This window comes from Aquarana catesbeiana, linkage group LG04, assembly GCF_042186555.1.
Source record: "Aquarana catesbeiana isolate 2022-GZ linkage group LG04, ASM4218655v1, whole genome shotgun sequence".
In the NCBI taxonomy this organism is placed as follows: Eukaryota; Metazoa; Chordata; class Amphibia; order Anura; family Ranidae; genus Aquarana; species Aquarana catesbeiana.
This window is the reverse complement of record NC_133327.1, coordinates 493,094,718-493,115,272: the sequence shown is the minus strand read 5'-3', so window position 1 is coordinate 493,115,272 and position 20,555 is coordinate 493,094,718. Positions and strand designations below refer to the sequence as shown.

The 20,555-nt window shown below is 44.5% G+C and overlaps 1 protein-coding gene across 1 annotated transcript in view; it reads right to left on the bottom strand.

The window, feature by feature from the left end:
* The window catches only part of LOC141140468 (ADP-dependent glucokinase-like), a 63,689-nt gene that overhangs the window by 16,526 nt on the left and 26,608 nt on the right, over nt 1-20,555 (bottom strand). Inside the window, exons 3-5 of the mRNA XM_073627688.1 lie at nt 16,532-16,722; nt 2,028-2,124; nt 525-661 (exon numbers count right to left, since the gene is read on the bottom strand). Coding sequence (XP_073483789.1) covers nt 525-661; nt 2,028-2,124; nt 16,532-16,722 — 425 coding nt within the window. The remainder of the gene's footprint in view (nt 1-524; nt 662-2,027; nt 2,125-16,531; nt 16,723-20,555) is intronic.

Below are 20,555 nucleotides of genomic sequence, written 5' to 3'. Positions count from 1 at the left end.
TGATACAATTTATTCTGAATGACACCCCAACAAAAACTAATGCAACACAACGCGCAGCATAATATTAACATGTGTGTACCAATGCAGCACAATGACATAAAAAGCACTTAACGCCAAGCAGAGAGAAGTTGTTTTCATAATTTGGCAAAGCTGCTCACAATTTACTTTACATAATTACATAATAAAAAAAAGCTGTAAAATATAAAGTGCAGGCACCTAAAGGTGCTTTTCATATGTACAGCAATCTTTAGCTGCATCCTGGGAAGTTCTAATCATCAACATTCAAACACTTCCTGGTAATGTTGAAGCTTGCAGCTCTGTTTCTCATACTATCCAACTGGCCCATCACTACGATCTATTGCCAATGGGATTATGCATAAGGTAGGCTTTCAACACTACCAGGATGTGCCAGATCTTTGCCCATCAGAGTGGCTCAAAATTTGGCAGTAGCCACAGTGTTTTGGAGGCTGCTGCAGGTACTGTATGTGAAGGCACCTCTGGCCATGGAGTTGCTTTATCCTCACCTGGTTTGAAGGGGAAGCTATCCATCATTTGTAGCCCACCGATCACAAGAAGATCAGGCTTAAAACTTTTCAGTTGTGATTTGAAATCTTCAAGGGAGTCAATCATGGGATTATGAGAGTCACTGTGTACAATGTACCTGTCAGTAATAAAATTATTTCAAGTTAAAAAAATTGGTCATCTGACTAATCTGTTTTTGCTTTCTCTGTCCTCAAAAAACCTATTACCCCTACTGCCTGTACAAAGAAGGTTATCTGTGGTGTCCTATAGAGGAGTATAAGAGCCTTCTAAAACCATATGTATGTCCCTACCAGCAATTCTACACAGGAATAATTTCTTTAAATGCCAGGCTGTACCTACACTCCTTATACCCCCATATTTAAGCTAGCTGGTACTCAAACATTTTATAAAACACCAATAGTATGTCATATACTTACATATGACAATATTTCTCCCCAAGCTGAAAGCAGGCTATTAGGAAGGCTGCAGCAGTAGTGAATATTTATTTCTGCTATTAATGGATGGTCATCGTACAAAGAACACACTTAGATCTGGATTTTGATCCATGTGTCCATTCTTTTCACTGACTGTATAACATTGGGTGCTCATTTGGTAAAAGGTGTAAAATGGTGATGTGGGCTCATGGGAGAGAGGAATGGCAAACTGCAAGAATCCAACTGCCAAACATGGGTAATAGTCTGCTAACGGCATGAAGTGCTCATTGTTTGATAGCTGAATCTTCTGCAAATGTGATTTGCATTATTACTTCTGTTACAGTGCACAATGAGCAGCTATACCACATATTTAACTAAAGGAGTAAAGTCTGCAAAGTGAATGAAAGTAAATAAGGTTGACCAGTGTTAAGCTGTAATACCCAATAACGTACAAAGAGAAAGGAAATAAAAAATTGGCTTTTAATTGGATGATTGAAGTAAACACCACTTTCCCTTATTTATTAAACTCAGTGAATATTCACTTTGCTAAACAGTCATTATTTCATTAGTGAATCAACTTTAGTCTGTAATAACATAGGAGTTCAACTGAGGAGAAAAATAAAAATGCATTATTTTTAAATATCAAAGTGACAGGATAGCCAGTCAGGATACAAAGACAGAGCCAAATATGCCCTTCTTTGTAGCGCTGTGAGGTATAGTATTGCCTATTTAAAACACAAGCTTTGTTTCTGTCAAAAATACAAAATAAAATTAATTTTTATTCTTAGGTTTTATTCAAGGCAAAATCATGTAGTCCTTCCATGTGCCTGTGGCCAGCTGTTCATCCACAGCTACAGGTATACAGGTCAGACAGATGCATTTATCCAGCCTTGTATACAGTGGTTTTTAGGCTTGGTAGTCTTCAGCAAGACCTGGTCATCAAGACAAGGCTCCCATGTACGGGGAGGAATAAGAAATGAAGAATAAACATTGTAATTGATTATTAGTTCTTCACATTCACAAAAATATTTAAATAAGACAGCAACTAAGGTTTAGAAGCAGATAAGACACCTGTTTGCTCGTCGAGAGATGTGGTTACCCCATCTGGCACCAGTTGGATATTCCATAATAAGGTGGATGTCAGGATCTAATACTGGCTCACCAGCAACTGCAAATGAAAAACACAGTTAGGAAAGCAATTAAAGTAGACCTAACATAAGATATACAGTATTTGTTCATATTAAATCCATGTAGGTTACACAGTGTGTAAATGCATTGCTTTTTACAGAAATCCCCGGACTTCCCTTTTTGCGTTCATCTGCTTCTTTCACTGGAAGGACAGCACCATCTTCGTCCAGACATTGTCCGGAGATAGTATTTACTACCTAGACTGTGATCCTGGTGTTCACAGGTCGTTTGTCCCTGTCCCTTCTGCAATGAGAGCATGAGAGCATTCCTGCAGCCTTTACACACACCTCTATATATACACACATTCCCCCCCCCCCCCTCCCCCAAGTGTCTTTAGTCTGCTACCCTGACATCACAGGTACTTTTCTCCCTGTGGATGTGGGCGAATCTTAAATGCTACAGAGAGTGACGCCACATAATGGCAATCTCTCTGTGGCATTCTCCTGTGAGTTCAGGGTGAGGGCAGAGCCACAAAGCTGTGGATTCACAGAAAGTGAATGACACTGGGCATCACTGAACCCAAAAAAGGATCTGCACTAGATTGATCAACTTTAGGAATAGGTTTATCTAGTTAAAGTAGAACTATAGGCAAAACTTTTTTTTTTTTTGGATAGAGCAAGGAAGGCTTATAACCCATTTTTTTCATTATCTGTGCCCCATTGCAGAGATTTTCCTTCACTTCCTGTCCCATAGCTAAACAGGAAGTGAGAGGAAATACCTGCAAATTAAGGGAATCCCTTGGGCCTCCCAGATCACCAGAATCAGTGAACCCATTTGAAGATTTTCCCTCTATTACTTTTCTGTGGACAACCCAAAATTTGGAATTTTCACTTTTTTTTTTTAAATCAAACAAAGTTTTATTGAGTAACTGGTGCATACATAATACGATTGCTTAAGTACATAAACATGGTAACAATACAATATTTGTTGTAGCTGTAATACATATGATATTGAGTACAAAATGTTTGTCGTGTGAGGATATTCAGGGTGTATATATTTGGTTTATATATACTACACATCCAGACCCACATCCGTTAATTCACCCTGTTCCCATATGATTACGTTAGACACAAGTAGTAATTCTTGAAGCCAGCGATCCCATATCTTATTGTACTTGGCAGGACACCCTCTATTGATATATATACATTTCTTATACGGTAATGTATTATTCACCTCCACCTTCCATTCCACTATTTTAGGAGGCTCTTGCCTCATCCATTTTTTGGCTATAACCTTTCTTGCTGCAAAGAGTGTTTCATGTAAAAATGTTTTAGTGTATTTGTCAATTGTGTCCGGGATTATACCCAAAAGGCATTGTTTTGGGTCTAGAGCTAGGGGTGAGCCCATTGTGTCGTGTACATGGGCGATAGGATTCTGGGTATCCCGGGTCCTTTCCGGGTTTGGGGATGAGGACTATTGTTGCCTCTGTCATAGATGGGGGTAAAGTCCCAGTTTCAAAGAGATGATTGTATAACTTTAGTAGTTTAGGGGTTAGTATTTCACTGAATTGGGAATAGAACTCAATAGGGAGTCCGTCTGATCCTGGGGATTTAGACCTAGCAAAGCTAGCCATAGCAATTGTTATTTCGTCTGTGGTAAGGGGTGCCTCTAATAGTTCTATCTGTTCTTCTGTCAGCTGTGGGAAAATCACCTTCTCAAGGAAAAGAGACATAGATTGTGTCTCAGTGGGGGGCGTCGTTTTGTATAGGTCAGCAAAAAAATTTTGCTCTAGGTGGGTTTAATGTTATGACCACCGGGGGTCTATCTTCGCTATGTACCAAGTATGCCAACAACTTGCCTGCTTTTTCCCCATGTTCAAACATTTTTTGTTTGGAGAAAAATATTTTTTGTCTAGCTTTCTGGTATTGTAGCTGGTTAGCTACTCTAGTTTGTAGTTTAAGTAGGTCTGCATTTGTGGGAGTTGGGGTGGTGGCATAGTCTCTTTCAGCAGAGGATAGTTCCTCCAGCGCCTTACTGAGGGCACTGGAAGAGTTTGTCTTAATTTTATTAATAGCAGTTATTATTGTGTGTCGAGCAAATAGCTTAAATGAATCCCATACTGCGGCTGGTGATGCTGACTTGTCATTTTCCTCAAAGTACCTATTCCATTTATCACTAAGCTCGTCATCCTCAGGTAGAAGAGAGAGCCAAAATGGGTTCAAACGCCATGAACGTATTGGTTTTGCTATTGGAATACTTAATGTAATCCAGTAGGGACTATGATCCGAAAGTGTTCTAGGGCAAAACATAGCCTCTGACAGTCTTGGTGTCAATCTGCGGAAGATGAGTATAAAATCTATACGGGACATGGAACCATGAGAAGACGAGAAGCACGAGTATGATTTGGCCTGTGTGAACTTGTGGCGCCATGTGTCAATTAAGTGAAAGGTGGAGATAAGCTTAGAGAACCTAGTCTCGTTGGGAGTATTACGGGTAGGCGAGGCAAGCTTAGGCCTGTCTAAAGTTGGATTTAGGGTAATATTGAAGTCGCCTAGCCAAACCGCAGATACAGTTGGATGACTGGCCATGAACGATAGTCCCTCCTTAACTATGGAAACGTTAAATGGGGGTGGTATATAAAAAGTCATTATAAGTAGAGGTTCTCCATATAATTTAGCAAGGATAAAGACATAGCGGTCTAATGGGTCAGTGGATAACTCACACAGCTCAAAATGCACTGATTTGGCTATCAAGATTGAGACTCCTCTGGAATGGGATGTATGGGTAGAATGATACGCCCATCCAACCCATGGCCGGCGAAGTGCCATCTGGACACTCCCCTCAACATGCATCTCCACCAGTGCTATTATATCAGCATGTTGCCTCTTAAGGAATGTGAAGACTGCCGCGCGCTTAAATTTCTCACGCAGGCCCCTCACATTCCATGTGAGAAACTTCAGAGATGCCATAAACCAAACCTTTTAATCTCTAATAAAACATTTATGTTTAACAATTTGCTTTCTATGCGTAAGGCACTCATATTTCTAGTATTCAGATATAGCTGCAGCAATCTTGCATCGCCCAACATGTATATACATTCACGTGGATCTGGCATTCGAGACGTTACCTGTTTTCTATGAGAAGTATGCACACTCAAGTTTAACCAAACCATAAACAAATGAACCCCCACCCCCCTCCCTGCCCTACACCGTCCCAAACTTGTGCGTGCATATTCCCTTAACTTATGTCAAACTGGGAACCATTCCATCTTCCTGGTTGTAAGTAGAATGCAAAACATCTGGTTAAGTCTCCGGGGACTAAGTAAAACTAGGAGTATCTTCCATATCACTTGTATGAGGTATGGTATAGTCTCCCGATCCCCTTGCTTCCAGTTAAGTGCAACAAATAAGTTCCAGAAAAAATTCCAGCAAGCATGGTGCTGCTTCCCAGAACTGTGTGGGGTAAAGTCTCGCTGCACGATGCATGTGGTCTGTAGGACTTCTGTCTCTCCGGAGCCCCGGAGGGTAAGTTGACTCTTATACTGTGGATATCAAGGATTTGTGCTTTGTACTTGCGCTGGTTCATGAACCGTTCTAGGACACATTCACAAAGTTGGTGGGACTTAATCAGCTCTTTCAGGATTAGCTCCACGTTCCAACCAGGAGATCACTTCCTCAGGATCCTCAAAGAAGATTGCACGACCGTCGTGTTCTATTCTGAGGCGGGCAGGAAAGAGCATAGAATACTTGTATTGTAAGTTCCTTAGCCTACGCTTGGCCTCCGTAAAGCTCTGTCGACGGCGCTGTACCTCTGCCGAGAAATCTGGGAAAATAGCCACTTTAACATTTCCTACTGGGATATTGCCTTTCTCCCTCGACATTCGTAGAACTGTGTCTCTATCTTTGTAGTTAAGGAGTTTAGCTATAAACGTGCGAGGAGGAGCTCCCTGCGGGGGGGGGGGGTCTTGCTGGCATGCGATGTGCCTGCTCCACCGCAAACATAGGGGAGAAGGCTTCTCTCCCATAGGTGTTGATCAGTAGTTGTTCCAAAAACGTGGTAGTGTCCTTGCCCTCAGCTCCCTCCGGCAGGCCCATCAGGCGTATGTTACATCTTCTCAGCCTATTCTCCATATCATCCTGTTTTGTAAGGAGTTGCTGTATTTGGCGTTGTACACGATCTGAGGATGTTTGTAGGGGTGGAATGGCATCCTCCACCATGCTCAGTCTGGTCTCAGCTTCCTTCACCCTGTCTCTGAGCTTTTGAAAGTCTTGCCTGATAAGAGAGATATCCATCTTGACTTCCTCAATTTGTGCTGTGAGAGACGTTCTGCAAAAGGTGATTGCTTCAAGGAGTTTGTCAGTGTCACTCGCTGTTCGTTCTCCCCCCCCAGCTTTCTCAGAGGTTCCATCTTCCTCCATGTCCTCTTTTTCTTGTCGGCGGTATTGATCAAGTTTTGCCGCCGCTGCCTTCTGTGCTTTGGTTGGTGACATGCTATGAGGGTCGGGGCAGTACCCACCAAGTCTCCAAGCTTGTATTGGCGAAATTAATTGCCTGTGGGTCAGGGGAAAGTGCTGGCGAGGGACTCAGGGCCACTCGTATGCACGGGGACGAGGGCTGTTCTTATATGGCGAGTGTTCGACACTTCACTTCCCCTCCCGGGGTGCTAGCAGTCTGGGGCTGTAGTAGGAGATATGACAGGACCCCAATATAAATTGTTCAGAGGGGAACGAGAAGGCCGCAGACTGTATATGTAGTACAGACTGGATGAGCAGGTGTGCTAAAATGGCCGCCGGTCTCCACGTGCAGTCCTAGGCCACAACCCAGCCCAAATACTGTCGCCGTATCCCCTGAGGTTCTGAAGGCCAGGGGGGTCTACACATATGAGGGTCAATGTGATCCAGCTCCGGTTGGAGGTTTCCAGTGGCTAAATATCGGCAGGGCACAGCTATCCTGAATTAGATTTGAGGTTAGGGAGGACCAAGATGGCCGCCGACCTCCAGGTGTAGGCCGAAGCCGCGGACTTGCCTGAATTCAGCCGCCGGGTGGAAGATCGCGGCTCCACTCGGGCCGCCAGGTATCCGTTTTTTTCAGAAGTTGATTCTGCGGATTATAGGTGTCCCAGGGAGGGTGATCCAGCAGGTGAGTCAGTATAATCAGCCCAGGATTGATGTTAGCAGGAGTAATGGACGGAGCTCAAGGTACAGGCGTCCTACTCCATGCTGTGTCAGGCCAAGCCCCCGGAATTTTCACTTTTAATGATCATGATAAACAGGACAAATAGAGAGTGTGGATCTCCTTAACGGGGCACAGACAGTAATCAAAACAGACAGGGGTTCTAATTCCTTTTCACTTTATCAAAATAAAAAGGTTCTGCCTTTAGGTATAGTCTAAGGCTGCGTTCATGCGGTCCAGTGCATCCAGGTGGCATTAGTGTGAACCCAGCCTTAAAACAAGTGCTCAAAATAAGTCACTCTGTAATTTGTAGAAACAGATTGTGTCAGGCTTGCCTATGTGGTTCATTTAAAAAAAAAATAGGAGGTTGTGACATATAACAGATAAACAGGAAGTTGCAATACCTAACTTCCTGAAAAGTCTTTATTCCTCAACCACTTTGCTGCTGAAAACAGATCTGCAATATTAAAAAATGAGCCAAGCTTGTCTAACAAATTAATTAATTTAAAAATAATACCGCTCTAATGCGCCTATCCCTGAGATTAGCCAACATGACATTTAATGAACTGATGTAGATTGTATAAAACAACTTGTCAGTCTACAGAAAAATGGCAATTGATCGCACACAGGATGCCGACTCATTGTGACCTAAGCTAAACCAGGTTATGTAAGATGGCTTCAGCTCCTAGTGTGCTTAATCATTTTCACAGTCATGTTATGGTTATGGTCTTAAAGCTAAACTCCAGGCAAGTAGGTAAAATACATACAGTGCCTTGAAAAAGTATTCATACCCCTTGAAGTTTTCCACATTTTGTCATGTTACAACTAAAAACATAAATGTATTTTATTGGGATTTTATGTGATAGACCACCACAAAGTGGCACATAATTGTGAAGTGGAAGGAAAGTGATAAATGGTTTTAAAATTTTTTTCCAAATAAATATGTGAAAAGTGTGGTGTGCATTTGTATTCAGCCCCCCTTACTCTGATACCTCTAACTAAAATCTAGTGGAACCAATTACCTTCAGAAGTCACCTAATTAGTAAATAGAGTCCACCTTTGTGTAACTTAATCTCAGTATAAATACAGCTGTTCTGTGAAGCCCTCAGAGGTTTGTTAGCGAACCTTAGTGAACAAACAGCATCATGAAGGCCAAGAAACACACCAGACAGGTCAGGTATAAAGTTGTGGAGAAGTTTAAAGCAGGCCTTGAGCATCTCACGGAGAACTGTTCAATCTATCATCTGAAAGCATAAAGAGTATGGCACAGCTGAAAGCCTACAAAGACATGGCGGCCCACCTAAACTGACAGGCCGGGCAAGGAGAGCATTAATCAGAGAAGCAGTCAAAATGCCCATGGTAACCATGGAGGAGTGGCAGAGATACACAGCTCAGGTGGGAGGATCTGTCCACAGGACAACTATCAGTCATGCAATCTACAAATCTGGCCTTTATGGAAGAGTGGCAAGAAAAAAACCATTGTTGAAAGAAAGCCATAAGAAGTCCCGCATGCAGTTTGCGAGAAGCCATGTGGAGGACGCAGCAAACATCTGGAAGAAGCTGATCTGGTCAAATGAGACCAAAATTAAACTTTTTGGCCTAAAAGCAAAACGCTGTGTGTGGTGGAAAACTAACACCACACATCACCCTGAACACACCATCCCCATCGTGAAACATGGTGGTGGCAGCATCATGTTGTGAGATGCTTTTCTTCAGCAGGGGCAGGGAAGCTGATCAGAGTTGATGGGAAGATGGATGGAGCCAAATACAGGACAATCTTATAAGAAAACCTGTTAGGCTACTTTCATACTGAGGAGCTTTGCAGGCGCTAAAGTGCTAAAAATAGCGACTGCAAAGCGCCCTGAAAGAGCCGCTCAATGCACTCCAGTATGAAAGCCCCGAGGGCTTTCACACTGGAGCGGTGCGCTTGCAGAGCGGTCAAAAAAGTCCTGCAAGCCGCATCTTTGGAGCGCTGTAAGAGCGGTGTATTTACCGCTCCTAAAGCGCCTCTTCCCACTGAAAACAATGGGACAGCGCTGCAAACCCCTTTTTCGGCTGCTAGCGGGGGGTTAAAACCGCCCCACTAGCGCTGCTAAAACGACGGTAAAGCGGCACTATATTTAGCACCGCTGTACCGCCAGCGCCCGCATGCACACCTCAGTGTGAAAGTAGCCTTATGCAGCGTACACACGACCGGACTTTCTGGGAAACCAGGTCCGACGTTCTTCCCGCTGGATTTCCGACGGACTTTCTGAACGGACGGACTTGCCTACACACGACCGGACTTTCCGGCAGACTAGGTCTGCCGGTCTTCCCGACGGACTTTCGCCGGAATTACGGCGGACTTTCAGAATGAATGGACCTGCCCACACACGGACAAGACCGTTCATTTTGAACGCGACTCGGGTGCGACGGGACTAGAAAAGGAAGTCAATCTCGCCGCTTTTATCGGCGAGATTGACACCTTGCGAGCCCCGTCGCAGAGCATGCCAGGCCATTAGGTCTGGTATGGATCTTAAGGGGAACCCCCCTACAGCGAAAAAACGGCGTGGGGCCCCCCTCACGATTCATACCAGACCCTGATTCAAGCATGCAGCCCAGCCGGTCAGGAAGAGGGGTGGGGATGAGCGAGTGCCCCCCCGAACCGTACCAAGCCACATGCCCTCAACATGGGGGGGAGGGTGGCGCCCTGCGGCCCCCGCCACCCCAAAGCACCTTGTCCCCATGTTGATGAGGACAAGGGCCTCTTCCCGACAACCCTGGCCTTTGGTTGTCGCTGTCTGCGGGCGGGGGGCTTATCAGAATCTGGGAGCCCCCTTTAATAAGGGGGCCCCAAATCCCGGCCCCCCACCCTATGTTAATGAGTATGGGGTACATGGTACCCCTACCAATTCACCTGGGGGGAAAAAAGTGTCAATAAAAAAATACACACTACATAGGTTTTTAAAGTAATTTATTAGACAGCTCTGGGGGTCTTCTTCCGACTTCGGGGGTCCCTCCGGCCTCTTCTCCCGGTGTTCCAGTTCTTCTGCCGCTCCTCCGGTATCTTCTGCCGCTCTTTTGCTAGCAGTGACCCAGACTTATGCCTTCTTGTCTTCTTCAGATGTTGACACGACGCTCCCTCCAGCTGCAATGCTCTGAGCGCTCCGCTAGGGCGTATACAGGCGGTGACCATGCCCCCTTAAGACGTCACAGTCCCTGGGCATGCTGGGACTGTGACGTTTTAGGGGGCGTGGTCATCACCCTGTGACCACGCCCCCTTAAAACGTCACAGTCCCAGCATGCCCAGGGACTGTGACGTCTTAAGGGGGCGGGGTCACCGCCTATATAAGCCCTAGCAGAGCGCTCAGAGAGCATTGCAGTCGGAGGGAGTGTCGTGTCAACATCGGAAGAAGAGAAGAGGGAAGAAGACAAGAAGGCAAGAAGGCAGAAGGCAGAATTCCGGGCCACTGCTAGCAAAAGAGAGGCAGAAGAACTGGAACACCGGGAGAAAAGGCTGGAGGGACCCCCGGAGTCGGAAGAAGACCCCTGGAGCCGTCTAATAAATTACTTTAAAAACCTGTGTAGTGTGTTTTTTGACACTTTTTTCCCCCCCAGGTGAATTGGTAGGGGTACCATGTACCCCATACTCATTCACATAAGGTGGGGGGCCGGGATCTGGGGCCCCCTTATTAAATGGGGCTCCCGGATTCCGATAAGCCCCCCGCCCGCAGACCCCAACAACCAACGGCCAGGGTTGTCGGGAAGAGGCCCTTGTCCTCATCAACATGGGGACAAGGTGCTTTGGGGTGGCAGGGGCCGCAGGGCGCCCCCCTCCCCCAAAGCACCCACCCCCCCATGTTGACGGCAGGTGGCTTGGTACGGTTCGGGGGGGGCACTCGCTCATCCCCACCCCTCTTCCTGACCGGCCGGGCTGCGTGCTGGAATCGGGGTCTGGTATGAATCGTGAGGGGGACCCCACGCCGTTTTTTCGGCGTAGGGGGGTTCCCCTTAAGATCCATACCAGACCTAATGGCCTGGTATGCCCCGCGCTCGCCGCAATAGGAAAATTTGTTTTTCCTATTGCAGCGAGCGCGAGATGCAGTACCCTGCCCTTGCGCCGTATCTGGTCCATCGAACCAGCATACAGACGAACAGGCTTTCCTTCAGGAACTGAGTCCAGCGGAGTTACGACGTAAAGATTTGAAGCAGGCTTCAAATCTCAAGTACGTCGGATTTCCGACCAAAACGGTCTGTCGGAAGTCCGATGCAGACCATACACGGTCGGATTGTCCGCCGGATTTGATCCGTCAGCGTCCATCGGATCAGTCCGGTCGAAAAGTCCGACCGTGTGTACGCCCTATTAGAGTCTGCAAAAGACTTGACTGGGGCGGAGGTTTACCTTCCAGCAGGACAATGACCCTAAACATACAGCCAGAGCTACAATGGAATGGTTTAGATCAAAGCATATTCATGTGTTAGAATTGCCCAAAGTCTAGACCTAAATCCAATTGAGAATCTGTGGCAAGACTTGAAAATTGCTGTTCACAGATGCTCTTCATCCAATCTGACAGAGCTTGAGCTATTTTGTAAAGAAGAATGGGTAAAAATGTCACTCTCTAGATATGCAAAGCTGGCAGAGACATAGCCAAAAAGACTTGCAGCTGTAATTCCTGCGAAAGGTGGTTCTACACAGTATTGACTCAGGGGGGCTGAATACAAATGCACACCACACTTTTCACATATTTATTTGTAAAACATTTTGAAAACCATTTATCATTTTCCTTCCACTTCACAATTATGTGCCACTTTGTGATGGTCTATCACATAAAATCCCAATAAAATACATTTACATTTTTGATTGTAACATGACAAAATGTGGAAAATTTCAAAGAGTATGCATACTTTGTCAAGGCCCTGTAATATTGAATCTAGGATGGAAAAGGACCTGGGAGTCCTAGTAGATGATAAGCTCAGCAATGGCATGCAATGCCAAGCTGCTGCTAATAAAGCAAACAGAATATTGGCATGCATTAAAAAGGGGATCAACTCCAGAGATAAAACGATAATTCTCCCGCTTTACAAGACTCTGGTCCAGCCGCACCTAGACTATGCTGTCCAGTTCTGGGCACCAGTCCTCAGGAAGGTTGTACTGGAAATGGAGCGGAGTACAAAGAAGGGCAACAAAGCTAATAAAGGGTTTGGAGGATATTAGTTATGAGGAAAGGTTGCGAGCACTGAACTTATTCTCTTTGGAGAAGAGACGCTTGAGAGGGGATATGATTTCAATTTACAAATACCATACTGGTGGATAAAACTTTTTTGTGGGAGTTTAAGACACGTGGCCACTCATTAAAATTAGAAGAAAAGAGGTTTAACCTTAAACTACGTAGAGGGTTATTTACTGTAAGAGCGTCAAGAATACAGAATTCCCTTCCACAGGCGGTGGTATCAGCAGGGAGCATCGATAGTTTAAAAAAAACTATTAGATAAGCACCTGAACGACCACAAAATACAGGGATATACAATGTAATACTGACATATAATCACATACATAGGTTGGACTTGAGTCTTTTTTCAACCTCACCTACTATGTAACTATGTAATATGACTTTTCCAACATTTGTGCAACTTGCTTTCACGTCTGTCAGGATTGGGGTACTTTTATTCATTCTTTTTGGAGTTGAAAAGTACTATGTACGAGGCCGTGGGCCAGGGTTGGTCCTGAAAGCCTATGGAGTATGTGCCCCTGGAGTGGCAGTCCAGGGGTGCCAAAGAATTACTGTGAGTGGCAGTCACTTTGATTTGAGGCACCACGGTCACTGCACCATAGAACACGCTTTTTTAGCACCTGCCTCTTGGGCCGGGCCTTTTGGCTGGGACCAGAGGAATTTTTTATTCCTGGCCGGAGGGCCTGGTCATTATTTTACACAATGGCCACCTTTTTTCACTCTCCTCTTCACTATCCCTTCCCCACTTTCTTTTATTTATTTTGATTGATGCCTATGTTTGTCACGTTTTGTCTTTTTATGTTTGTACACGGTTTGTCCAACTGTGTGACGAGTAAGGATGCGGGTCCTCAGGCCAGCCCTGAAAGTCTTGGAAAAAAGAAAAAAAAAAAAAGTACTATGTACTACATCCATTGTGGCAACATGAGGCCACCAACACCACCTACATAGCTGTTTTTTCATTTCAGTTGACTATGCCAATGTGGCTGTTTGCCCCCATCCCAGATGTACCTGTCCCCCTCTGCAAAACTGTTGCGCAACCTGTATAGTGGCATTCAATGGGTTATAACCCATCATTGGTGAACTAACTCTACACCCTGGTCACAGGTCTTATGCCGTGTACACGGCATAAGATTTTCCAACGGGAAATATTCAAGGTGAGCATGTTGTCGGAAAGTCCGACCATGTGTATGCTCCATTGAACATTTGCTGTCGGAATTTCTGCATGCAAATGTTTGAGAGCAGGTTCTCAAATTTTCCGACAATAAAACTTGTTGTCGGAAAGTCAGATCACGTGTACACAAGTCCGTCACAAAAAAGTTCACGCATGCTCTGAATCAAGCAGAAGGAGCCGCACTAGCTATTGAACTTCCTTTTTCTCGGCTCATCGTACGTGTTGTACGTAACCGCGTTCTCACGGTCGGAATTTTGGGCCAACATTTGTGACCGTGTGCATGCAAGACAAGTTTGAGCCAACATCCTTCGGGAAAAAAAATCCACGGTTTTGTTGTCGGAAAATCCGATCGTGTGTACGGGGCATTAGACTGCATGGAGTCATTTAGATTTATTGAGAGGATTCATCACACCATTTAGGATAAGATACCTATCTTTCATAGGAAGTGGGATTACTTGTCCTATTATTAATGCCCATTATTAATTTAAGAACTTTATACCTCTATTCTCCATGTTATCCCTAAAGCGGGATTCCGGCCAGGAAAATTTTTTTTTTAAAAGTCAGCAGCTACAAACACTGTAGCTGCTGACTTTAAATAAGTACTTACCTGTCCTGGGTGCCCGCGATGTCGGCCGCCTGAGGCCGACCCGTCCCTTGGCTCTCGGGTCCCGGCACCGCCATCCTAAGGGAAACAGGCAGTAGAGCCTTGCGGCTTCACTGCCAGTTTCCTACTGCGCACAGGCGAGCGGCGCCGCGCTCTGTGAATGGCCCGTGTTTTTTGGGAACCCACACAGTTCCCAGAAGGCAACGGGGCTGCTCACCGAGGAGCAGGACACACCACGGAATAGGAAGAGGCAGATTAGGAAGACTCCCTAGCAACAAGTGTTCAGGTAAGTTTAAAAAATTTTATTTTTTTCAAATGTTTTTTTTTTTTTTTTTTTTTTTACGATTTTTCATGCTATTTTTTATTTTAGGGTGGCCCTCCACTTTAAGATGGTGGTGTTTTTGGCAGTATTCTTTTAATCACTGCACTACAGTATAGCTATATGTGAATTGTATCAGACACTTTCTTCATACTCATACATGCTACAATAACATGTTACACCCTGAATATGGGTGTAACATATTACAAAATGTGAACTTATAATTTAAGAGTAGCCTTCCGGATCCTGTACTCGGCTGCCTCCACCCACCTCACTACTGCCATCTCCGGGCATCTGCTCGGTGAGCAACAAGCTGTTCTGCAAGTTGTAAATGGCTTGCAGTGTTCTGAATCTGGTGAACTTGTGTTGCCTAGAGATACACTTTGACAGGGAATGAACTGGCCTGTTTTTTTTACCACGTTCACTCAAAAAAACAAAACAAAAAAAAAAAAAAAAAACACCCCTTTCTGCACAATACATTTAAAATATATTTATTCTTTTTTTAAATAAAACTTTGGAATCACAGTTATTACAGCTAAGTAAACATGTCTTTGAACTCTGTATTTAGTAGTTTGCATGGGGTTCCATTTTATTAAAGACATAACTGCATTTATTGGCTTTTTTTTCCCTGCCTGATTTTCAGCTTTAAAGCGGGGGTCCACCTATCTATCGTTTTTTTTTTTTTTTTAGTTCATTCACAAACTTTTCTTCTCAGCATTACATACTCACATATTGTGTGTAATATGTCCGCCTGTGTCAGATTTCGTCGGAAAGAATAACTTATATTATTCACTGCAGGCGGTTTCCATCTTCATTGTGGGCATTTGAAGCCCACAAGCATTTATTTCCTGGATGTGGTGAATGCTGTGCTCCCAGCATTCACCGCTCATTCCCGCACATGCTCAGTGGCATCCTGGGAAGCCTGAGACTAGCTCCCAGGAGTCTGAGAGAGGCTAGAAACACGCCTACTCCCACGGGAGGAGAACCAGGAAGTACAAAGAAGAATAGAAAAATAAAAGGTAATTACGAGGATTTAAATTTTTTTAAACGGCATGTCAGCATCTAGGCAAGGAAGAGAATACATACAGATATTGCTCAAAATTTGGGTGGAACCCCGCTTTAAGTTGCATAGTCATTCACACTGACTCAGGCCAGATTTCCATTTTCACACTGTCTCTGGCAGCTCTGGTCTAAACTAACAATTGGGAACCAAGCAGCATGGTTCCTGGTCATGTGATCACATGACAGCTATTAAATGATTACATAAGGTACATAGATAAACAAGCCTCTACTGGCTCCAGCTGTCACAGTATTTGTTTCTGTATGCACTCGCTGTGTACACACAAAGAAACACAGTTTTTAGAGAAGACCATAGTTTTAAAAAAAGACTTTTAGCCTAAGTTCACACTAGCGCAATCTTAGACATTGCATGTTATTCACACCCGCACTGCAGGTGCTGATCACATGCGATGTCTGTGAGATGCGAGTTCAGCCAATTCGCAGGAAAAAAAAGTGCAGGGACTTTTTTTTTCCCCGCACTGAAATTGGATCGCATGGGTGTTCTCACCTATGCGAGTTCACAGTTTGCACTGCGATCTGTGAACCAATCTGGGGGTGTCATTAATGTATTGACACCCGCAGCGGTTTGCAAAAGGCAGTGTGAACTGCCTACGGAAGTGATGCTGTAATCGTGCTGGTTCCCGCATCGCATAAGTGTGGACCTAGGCTAAAGCATTTTTCTATTTCTTTTTACATTTGTGTCCATTTCTCAACCGATAATAAAGAACCTTAGCAGAGTGTATTTATTAGTTACCAATGTTCTTAAATAAAAATAGTAAATATGTAGTAAAAAAAAGCGATACAACAACATGCAACCAATACACACATTTTAAAACAAGAGAAACCACACCTGTATGGTTCTTTTTGTCATGTTATTTATGTAGAACAGATTAACAAGGAATCACAACTCACCTTTGATGTGATCAGATAACACACTAGCTTCTTCTTGACTTAGGCGACCCCCTAGTAGAACATCACAACCTTCAGCAGCCAAGCGGTTTGCCATGACTGGAGCATTTCCACCCAGAGCCCAGCGCATTTCCGGAAGTCTTTTAGAGGCATCTACAAGCTTTCTAAACAACGTTTCGTTGGACACATACCTCCTGTTACAATGAATAATAAGTTCAAAATAAATTTCCCCGCACTGTTACAGGTTTTACTTGCTTCCAGCTTAGCTACCTTTGAAGATATGCAACATTTAACAGCACCATTATAATTTATATAAAATGTAACTCAAGATTAGTAAATGAAGGCTATACAAACGTATGAAACAATGTTTGATAAAACTGTTGTTAATGCAAATTTTATTGATACAGTCAGTCAGAAAACAATCATTACCGAGAAAAAAAAAGTTGTATAGGTTGATTCTTCTTAAAATAATAAAGATGTTATACTTACTTGCTCCGTGCAAGGATTTTGTAGAGTGGCCCACACATCTTCTTCTGGGGTCCCCGCCAGTGCACTCGGCTCCTCCTCCTTTCAGAGTACCCTCATAGCCAGCCACTTGCTATGAGGGCAATCTTGTGTGTGTTTATAGACACGCACAGAACAGCTCAGAGCCTTCTTACAGGATTTGATTGACAGCAGCACAAGACGCTATCAAATGAACTTAAAGAATCAAATAAATTCAAGCTTTATTATATGTTAGGAAGGGCCACAATTTGGCTACCCAAAGAGAGTATTTTAAGTGCTCAGAAACCTAATTTGAAGTCTACCATTGCTAATCTTTTTTATGAATTTTTATAGTTTTTCTGGTCGTCTGATCCTCTGGCTTTAGCACTTTCTGAGTTGCTGACCTTCCCACTTCGCTCTAACATTTTCAGAAAGAAGTCAGCAATGTCAGCCTAAAAAAGTTTCTCTCATTACTGGTTTTCTTTAATATACAATTGTTTGCTCCTTTCTTTTTACCATGTTTATAGCTAACCTTTATAGCTGTTTGACAAGTGCAAAAAATACTGATTGATCCTGCCAGAAATATCATGATCTTGCAACTTCCTGTAGTGAGCTGACAACATTGTGCTACTGCTGCTCTGAAATCCCAAGTGGTCTTATTAACTCTCCCAGGTTACCTCTGAACTACAGAATACCTGTTAAAGAGATTAGGAGTGGGGGAGATGGCAGTTCAAATTAGGAGCAATCATCCTGGGGAGACAACCCTGCTTCTCTATATATACAAATACAGAGAATGTTGTAACCCTAAGATTGGAAGTGTGGATGCTGAATAAAAGGGGCTGCAGGCACAGTAGAAGCTGAGAGAATGGTGCAAGAACAAGGGCTGCTGAGAGAAAGGTGGTCGCTGGTGTGGAGGGCAGCTTGCCAAAAGGGAGAGTTATGAATGAAAAGGGAGTACATGCTCTGTGGATACTAAGGCCCCTTTCACACTGGGGCGGTAGGGGGCGTCGGCGGTAAAACAGCGCTATTTTTAGCGCTGTTTTACCGCGGTATTCGGCCGCTAGCGGTGCGGTTTTAACCCCCCGCTGGCGGCCGAAAAAGGGTTAAATCCACTCGTATAGCGCGGCTATAGCCGCGCTGTCCCATTGAATACAGTGAATACACCGCTCCAAAGATGCGGCTGGCAGGAGATTTTTTCTTCTCCTGCCAGCGCACCGCTTCAGTGTGAAAGCCCTCGGGCTTTCACACTGAACAGACAGCGGAGGCTGTTTTGGGGCGGTTTGCAGGCGGTATTTTTAGCGCAATAACGCCTGCAAACCACCCCAGTGTGAAAGGGGCCTTAGAGAAGGGGGCTACAGGTGTTGTGCAGGAGGAGAGATTGGCTGACAGTTTAGTTGGGGGCTGTCTGAGGGAGCAGGAAGCTGCTAGGTGATAATGGGGGGAGGGGGGAGGGAGTTGGCTGACACTGCAGGAAGGGGGTTGGGCGATACTGGGGAGGGGGGCTGGCTGACATTGTAGGAGGGAAGGTAAGGTAATATTGCAGGACTGCAAAGGGCTGGTGGAAACAGGACCACAGGCAGATGTTTGTAAGGGGTGACACTCCCAGTGACAAAATGAAACTCTGACTAAGGCGCTATCCTCAATAGGAATGAGAACCTGTGCTGGATATTTGTGTGCCATAGATTTATATTGTGCAATAATGCAAAGCAATTCAGAAACCAGTTATAGTGGTTCACAATTGTCATGCTAATTCATTCTGATTACTTTATTGTATCTGTTTGCAACCCCTATTTGCAAGTGCTTAAACTGTGAAACCACATACAAGGCCTTTGAGGTGCCAGTCATTAGTCACAATGATAAAAATCTTACAGTTTTTATTTTAAAAAATGTACTTAAATCAGTCAGATTTAAAAAGTGTTAGTAAACACTGCATGGTCACTTGTACCTACAGGTATATTCTCAATTTCTGCAGCCGGTGGTGTCACCGACACATGCGCCCTAAAGAGACAGCATTTACACATGCTGTCCCTTCAGAGCTCTGTGCCGCTGCCGTGACTCCCGTGCGCATATGCGGGGGTGACGTTATTGCGGATTAGGCATTCAAATGGCTAGAGCCTGCGAACTCGGAAGGAAGACTGGGTGAAGATGGAAGTGACATCACACCACTAGAGGGCTACGTTTTAAGGTAAGTCTTCCATAATGTGCTAGTATGTGATGCATACTAGCACATTATGACATTAGCTTGCAGGGCAACCATATTTAATTTTTTTTTTAGCACTTTAACCACTTCCCTACCCGCCTATAGTCAAATGATGTCCACAGATGGGATCTCCCATCCTGGGTGGACGTCATATGACGGCCTTGGGTTCCCGGCCGCCTAGGGGGCGCACGCGCGCCGCGTTGCTCGGGGCCCGGTGCGTGTGCCCGGCGGCCGCGATGTCCGCCGGGCACCCGCGATTGCCCGTTAACCAGGCCGGACCGTGGATCTGTGTGTGTAAACACACAGATCCACGTCCTGTCAGCTCAGAGGAGAGCGATCTGTGTTCCCAGAACAGCGGAACACTGATCGGTCTCCCCCCTTGTACATCCCTGCCCCCTACAGTTAGAAGCATTCCCTAGGAAACACATTGTGTCCCCCTAGTGGTTAACCCCTTCACTGCCTGTCACATTTACACAGTAGTCAACGCAATTTTATAGCATTGATCGCTGTATAAATGTGAATGGTCCCAAAAATGTGTCAAAAGTGTCCGATGTGTCCGCCATAATGTGCAAGTCACGAAAAAAAATCGCTATTATTAGTAAAAAAAAAATAAATAAATTTTTTTTAAAAAAATGCCATAAATCTATCCCGTATTTTATAGACGCTATAACTTTTGCGCAAACCAATCAATATACGCTTATTGCGATTTTTTTTACCAAAAATATGTAGAAGAATATTTTAAGGATGGCTTTGCATAGTTACAGCGGAGTTCCACCCATAAAATTAACTTTGCATTATTCAGCAGCATTAAACCTAAGAAACAACATTTGGAAAAAAATATTTTTTTGTACTCACTTTTTCATGTCTGTTGCTAAGGGTTGCCTTGCAATCTGCCTCTTCCTCTCCCTGGTGCCTGACGTCGTTTCCCTCGGCGCCCGTGCTCGCTAGTGCTCCTGGGAGATGCTTGTCATCATTTCCCAGGAGTCAGTGGCCAGCGCCGACTGACTTCCAACGACGACACCGTTGTGATGGCAACATCAGAAGTGTACGGCGCTGCGCAACGTACATACTGCACATGAGCGAGAACGGGCGGTGCATGCTGGTCGCTATTCTGCACCTGATCCCGGAAGATAGTGCTTGTGGGCTTCACATGCCCACAAGCAAGATGGAAATTGCCAAGAACGAGCACTATAACATATCGTCCTCTATTAAATCAGCAATCGAGTGGTGATTCATCAGAGAAACGTGAGTGCTATTAATAAGATTTAAAAAAAAAAAATATTCATTAAAAACAAAAAACAAATGTTAACAGTTTGAAATCCACTTTAAAGTGAAGCTTATTTC